Below are 6,793 nucleotides of genomic sequence, written 5' to 3'. Positions count from 1 at the left end.
AGAACCAGGACCAGGGACCAGAACCAGGGAGCAGAACCAGGCACCAGGACCAGGAACCAGAACCAGGACCAGGGACCAGGACCATGACCAGGGACCAGGAACTAGCACCAGGACCAGAACCAGGGACCAGAGACCAGGGCCAGGGACCAGGAACTAGGACCAGAATCAGGCCCAGGGACCAGAACCAGGGAGCAGAACCAGAGACCAGGACCAGGACCAGGACCAGGAACTAGGATCAGAATCAGGCTCAGGGACCAGAACCAGGGCCAAAGAAGGGACCAGGGACCAGGAATTAGGACCAGAACCAGGACCAGGGACCAGAACCAGGGAGCAGAACCAGAGACCAGGACCAGGACCAGGAACTAGGACCAAAATCAGGCCCAGGGACCAGAACCAGGGCCAGGGACCAGGAACTAGGACCAGAACCAGGACCAGGGACCAGAACCAGGGAGCAGAACCAGACACCAGGACCAGGACCAGGACCAGAACCTGAACCAGGGACCAGAACCAGGGACCAGGAACTAGGACCAGGGACCAGGACCAGGGACCAGAACCAGGGACCAGAACCAGGGACCAGAACCAGGGACCAGAACTAGAACCAGGACCAGGGACCAGAACCAGGACCAAACTCGGTTGTCCAGCTCAACCTGTGGATCTTTTCCTTTTGGCCTCCAGATCAGAACCAACATCTGGGCTTTTCTCAAGGGCCCACCAGTTCTGTTGACCCAGTTCTGATCTCTGAGAGCGAAGGCTCCCTCGCTGCTGTTTGACGGAGTCATTCTGAGGTCCGATTGGAAACACAGCGGTACCGCCTCGTCCCCTTCCAGGTCTGGCCTTCAGAACCTGGCACAGGAACACTCAGCCGGACCGGGGCCGTCTTATCTGAGCCCGTCCTCCACTCTGGAGAACAAGTGGTGGTATCGCCTCCCTGTTGGACTGGAGACGAGTCGGTTCTGGTCCAACAGAACCAGGGGCCAGTTCTCTACCGTCCTTCAGTTTGAAACAGGAAGTTGCTGAGTGGCAGTGCTCAGCTACTGGTTGCCATGGTGACTCCCACCTTTTCTGGGAGAGCTGATGGGTTGAACAGAACCTCCAGGTCCACTTTCTCCAGAACCAATCAGAGAAGAGAAAGTGGGCATGTCTCTGCTCTCTGACTTGTCAGAAACCAGGAAGTCCTCCACCAGTGGGAGACCCAGAAGGTTCTGGATGTTCTACTGGGTCAGAACCATCTTCACTCTGCACTGAACAGACTGAGTGATGGTTCTGATGGATCAGCTTGGTCGGATGTTCTGGACCGGAACCGGGCCGGTTCCATCAGAGCAGATCTGGACTGGAACCAGGCCATTATTCCCAACACAGAGAGAATGAAGTGTTCAGTTCCAGACAGCTCCATGTGTGAGCCGCTGCCTGGGAGGGGCCGGGGCAGAACAATGCCCCCCCTGCACTCCTACTGCCCCATCTGCCCCACGCCACCCCCACCCCGCTCTGAGGAACAATCAGTTTGGGAAAGGAAATATGTCGGGGAGGGGGGTTCTGCTCCCTCGTATCCAGAGTCACGGTCGGGTTACAGAGCGACGCCCCGCGCGCTCAGACATCCTGGACTCGCTTCCTGACGGGAACTCCCTGAACACGGACCTGGACCAGTGGATCCGGACTCTCAGCTGATTCTGATGGGTCCGAAACGTCCCGGTCCGCTTCGGCTTCTCGCCCTGACAATAGATCCTCAGACAGAACCATGTCCTGACCCGGTTAGAGACCAGGAGGGAAACGGGAGGTCGGAGGCCGGATCAGAACCGAACAGACCCAACGCCTGAACGCACAGCGGGAATGAAAACAACATAAAGGTCACCGAGGGGTCACGGCTGACAGGAAGACGATGGTGGGGAGCTAAAGATTTAGCTTGCTAGCCAAATATTTAGGGAGAAATTTAATAGTTTTGAGCTCATTAAATATTCAGTTTAAATCTGTGACATTTATAGATAACTTAATAACACGGTGACTGAAAAATGAACCGCCATGTTCCCTCTAATTTATCGCTGAATGACCCAAATCACGGCTGTTCAAGTTCCCTGTAACCCTACCAGGGGGCGCTGTAGGACAAACGCGCAACTCCAAATGGTCCAAATGTTCAGGTTTCCAAACTAACGTCAGGATTCATCCTGAGCTGGTATCAGCAGAACCAGAACCAGACGTGAATAAAACCTCTCCGCTGCTGATGTTTTGTCACCATTTTATGATGAATCTGTTTTTTGCGTTGTCATTCAATCTGCTAATTAATTGGGACTGTGATGCGTTCACGGACTCCCGGTGCCATCAGTTCATTATCACTGTTTAGATTTACCGTCTGGATTCTTCTGCTGCTGAACTCTGACGTCAATGATGGCAAACTCGCTCAGACGCTTCAGTTCCACACATGGAGGACAAGCAGATCGGGTTTCATCGGATCGAGCTGCTGTAAACGATGTGCAGGTGTTGTGCTAAGAATCGTTGCCTGTCTGGTTCTTGCTGAGATGTTTGGACTCCATGTTGGTTCAGCTTCAGGCCGAGTTCAGCTGCGGGATCATAGGTCAGAAGTCATCTTCAACTGATGGTGTTTGCTTGCTAAATTCTGCAGTGCTAGCTCTCAGCAAGCTGTGAATGGTGGAGGAAAGACGTTCCGAACCGAAAGTTCTGGTTCTGTTCACTGGTTTGGGTTCGTTCTGAAGGTTTGGTGATCTCCCTACAGATCCAGATCAGAACCTGAGGTCGGGATCGATCCGACGCGTTCCGGAGAGGGAAACACCAGCATTCCTCCGCTCCGCGGCAGCCGCCATGTTTCCATCCGAACGTCACGCTAGCTTCCAGCTCACGTTGAAAATGTCGCAAAAAAGAAAAAAGGGAAATATGAATTAGGTGTGTTTCCACTTCCTGTTTGAAATGGATCAACCAGGCTAGCGTGATGTCATCAGATGTTGATGCTACGCATGGTAAACAGGAAGTAGCGGTCGGTAGCTAGCATGGAGCAGACTGTGGTGTCGCTGGTGAGGCTCAGATCCACCAGCAGATGGCAGCATTCGAACTTATTCAGCTAACGTTTCCATCTTTAGTACATTATCGGTTTTCTGAAAAACCAAAAACTACCTCAAGTTATCGCACAAACATTATTTAAATTTTTTTACGTTTTCATCAACTTTTTCTAATGTGATATTTAAAAACACGGTGACTAAGTCTGTTTCCAACTGATGGCCATGCTAGTTCTGACCAAACTCTTAAAACGTTTTTTATGAAATTAGCCGTTTTTCCATCAACATTTTTATGCTGAAAAAAACAGAAAAATTGAAACGTTAGAACAAAACTTCAGTCCAATTAAAGCTATAGAAATGTCTGATGTTCAGCTCAGATCTACTTATTAAAATATTCACCAACAAAAAGGTTTTGAAATGAACTGATTGTTCATTTATTTCATTGTTTGTGAATAATTACTTTCTGACCCTCAATTAAAAATTTGAATCAAGTCCCAGCACTAATTTTCTCCTTCTGGTTCATTTTTATTTATATAGAGCCGATCTTCCTCCTCCTCGTCTTCCTCGATCGTTTTGCTTTAATTTATTCATTAAAATTGTTGCTGCCACAGAAACGTGTTAAAGATACAGATTTAATGAGGAGCTGAAGGAAAAGTGGAATTTTAACACGAAATAAACTTTTAATGACGTGAGAAACAAACTATCAGGAAGGAGCTGAAGAATCCGACGGGAAGCTTCAGAGTGATGAAGCTGATGAAGATGAAGCTGATGAAGATGAAGCTGAAGCTGATGAAGACCCGCCCCCGACCTGGCCCAGCCTTTGTCCCAGCTCCTCACTCGGCTGCTGATGTCATCCTGCAGGAATGTTTTTCCATCCCGGCTCCGAGGCGGGAATCCGACTCCAGGCGAGCTCAGCTTCCGAAGCCGCGCTTTTCCAAAAACAGGAAGTGGAAACTGGAGCTTCACTGGTCACTTCCTCCTCGGTTCAGTCGCTGCAACCGGTCAGAACCGGATCAGAACGCCTGGATTCACCTCCATGTTACAGATCAGAACCAGAATCAACAGAACATCAGCTGGGGGTCAAAGGTCGCTGCTTTATTCACATTACAGGGAGTCTTTTCGTCCCACTGTCACCATGTGCTTTGCGGCTGGCTGGTGGAGGGAAAATCCAGTTGGATTATTAACAATAATTTCTGCTTCAGTTTATCAAAGGATCGTCCGGATTTATTCCAGACTGAAATAAAAACATTAACGCGTTCCCCTCTACCTCCCTCCGTCCTCCATTGTGTTTTAACAGATCATTACAGGGAGACAGCGCCACCTTTCTGCAGACAGGCGGCGACGTTCACATTTCCATCAGAGGTTTTTGGAGTTTTTTAGTGAAGAATTGTAAAAATGTTCACAGCTGAGCTGACTGGCTCTGCCCACTAGCGCTGTTCCTGACCTTCTCCATCTTCATGACCTTTGAACCCAGCAAAGCTTGTCAGCTTCAGAAAAACCAAAATGAGTCAAAATGTTTTTGTAATCCAAGATGGAGGTGACAGAAAGCAGATTGGTTTTATTTTGTAAAACAAATAAAAAAACATTTTAATGGATTCAACATGGAACATCCATCATCCATCCAGTTTCTGCTTCCTGCACATCTTCAGCTCAGCCCCTCCGGCTCGCAAACTAAACCTTTATTCTGTAAACTAAACCTTTATTCTGTAAACTAAACCTTTATTCTGTAAACTAAACCTTTATTCTGCAAACTAAACCTTTATTCTGTAAACTAAACCTTTATTCTGTCGACCTTTAACCTTTTAACGAGCTTGTTTTGGATTCTGAAGCCAGACTTTTATCTGCCTTTAACGGACCCGGTACAGAACCTTCCCAACTGGAAAACGTTTTCTGCTTCCAGAACCGAAACTACGACAGGAAGTCCAATCAGAACTTCACATCATTTAAAACCAAACCCAGAACCCAGAACCCGACCCGTCAGCGTTGGACTCACTGTTCCTGCCGGTCCTCAGCCGGGTCAGCAGCTTCTGGGTGGACAGCAGGTCTCCGCTCTTCACCGCCTGGAGAAGCTCCTGCTCCTTCCCCATCCTCCTCTTCCTCCTCGGGTTGGACCGGACCGAACCGGCTTCACTGAGATCCCTCCTCCTCTTCGCCCTCTTCCTCAGAGCTTCATCCTGAGTAGCAGCCTCCTCTTCCTCTTCAGAAGGACCTGAGAGAGGACAGGCAGCAGTGAGGATGAGGAGGAGGAAGACCAAATCATCAGTCTGATCTTCATCCTCGTCTCCGGAGTTTAAGCACTGCAGGAAAAATTCTGGTACTGATCACATTTGGACCCAGATGGCAGAGATTTAAACCTCCAGCTGAGCAGGAAGTTCCTGTTTGTACCGCCATCTTTAAATCCTCCTGAACCCAGAAAATCCAGGTGGGACAGTTACTCTGAAAGTTAATCGATTATTGGTTAATCAGTTGCTGGCGATTAATCGACTACTCTGAAGATTAATCAATTCTGATTGATTATTTGGATAAAATAGATGCAAATTTTGGCTATTTAAACCTGTTTAAAACGATATGACACATTAAAAATGCACATGAACAAATAATTAGTTTCTTATTTTAAATCAGAAAATCAACATTTATTGTCCGACAGTCACCAGCAGCTTTCTGTTAGGAAGCGTTTGATCATTCACAGCGACAGATTTACAGATAAAGGAACTTTTTCTTTTTTAAAGCAAAATGTTTAGATTTTATTTATCTGGTTTCCTCTCAGCTGATCGTCTTTTGCTGAATCCGCATTCACCAGTTAATGATTAATCAATTTCTACATTAGCTGATTATTTCATTAATCAGATTAATGTTTGCAGCTCTTAGCTGGTTCCATCCATCCATCCATCCATCTTATCCGGGGTCGGGTCGTGGGGGCAGCAGCCTAAGTAAGAAGGCCCAGTCGTCCCTCTCCAGCATCTTCCAGCTCCTCCAGGAACCCCAAGGCGTTCCCAGGCCAGCAGAGAGACATCGTCCCTCCAGCGTGTCCTGGGTCTCCCCTCCTCCCGGTGGGACCTGAACTCCTCCCCAGGGAGGCGTCCAGGAGGCATCCTGACCAGATGGCCGAGCCTCAGCTGACTCCTCTCGACGTGGAGGAGCAGCGGCTCTACTCTGAGTCCCTCCTGGATGACCGAGCTTCTCTCTCTAAGGGAGAGCCCAGCCACCCTGAGGAGGAAACCCATTTCGGTTGCTTGTATCCGGGATCTCATTCTTTCCGTCATGACCCAAAGCTCATGACCATAGATGAGGGTGGGAACGTAGATCGACCGGTAAATCGAGAGCTTCGCTGTTTCACTCAGCTCTCTCTTCACCACGACGGACCGGTACAGCGCCCGCTTCACAGCAGACGCTGCGGCAATCCGCCTGTCGATCTCCCGCTCCCTTCTTCCCTCATTCGTGAACAAGATCCCCAGATACTTAAACTCCTCCACTTGAGGCAGGACAACCCCCCTGACCCGGAGAAGGCACTCTACCCTTTTCCGGCTCAAGACCATGGCCTCGGATTTGGAGGCACTGAGCCTCATCCCGGCCGCTTCACACTCGCTGCAGATCACGATCTGATGAAGCCAACAGGACCACATCATCCGCAAAAAGCAGAGATGCGATCCTAAGGCCACCAAAACGGATCCCCTCAACACCTCGGCTGGTCAGAGATTCTGTCCATGAAAGTACTGAACAGAATCGGTGACAAAGGGCAGCCTTGGCGGAGTTCAACTCTCACCAGAAACGAGCCCGACTTACTGCCGGCA

The 6,793-nt window shown here is 49.2% G+C and overlaps 1 protein-coding gene across 1 annotated transcript in view; it reads right to left on the bottom strand.

The window, feature by feature from the left end:
* LOC106942039 (caskin-2-like) overlaps positions 1 to 6,793 on the bottom strand; it is a 27,586-nt gene that overhangs the window by 15,303 nt on the left and 5,490 nt on the right. Inside the window, exon 3 of the mRNA XM_015025212.1 lies at positions 4,996 to 5,211. Within this exon, the coding sequence (XP_014880698.1) occupies positions 4,996 to 5,089 (94 nt within the window). The 5' untranslated portion in view covers positions 5,090 to 5,211. The remainder of the gene's footprint in view (positions 1 to 4,995; positions 5,212 to 6,793) is intronic.

The sequence above is a fragment of the Poecilia latipinna genome, unplaced genomic scaffold (assembly GCF_001443285.1).
Source record: "Poecilia latipinna isolate Pla-1442-1.1 unplaced genomic scaffold, P_latipinna-1.0 Scaffold3999, whole genome shotgun sequence".
Lineage (NCBI taxonomy): Eukaryota > Metazoa > Chordata > Actinopteri > Cyprinodontiformes > Poeciliidae > Poecilia > Poecilia latipinna.
The sequence above is the reverse complement of the archived record's forward strand: the minus strand, read 5'-3'. Positions and strand labels throughout refer to the sequence as shown.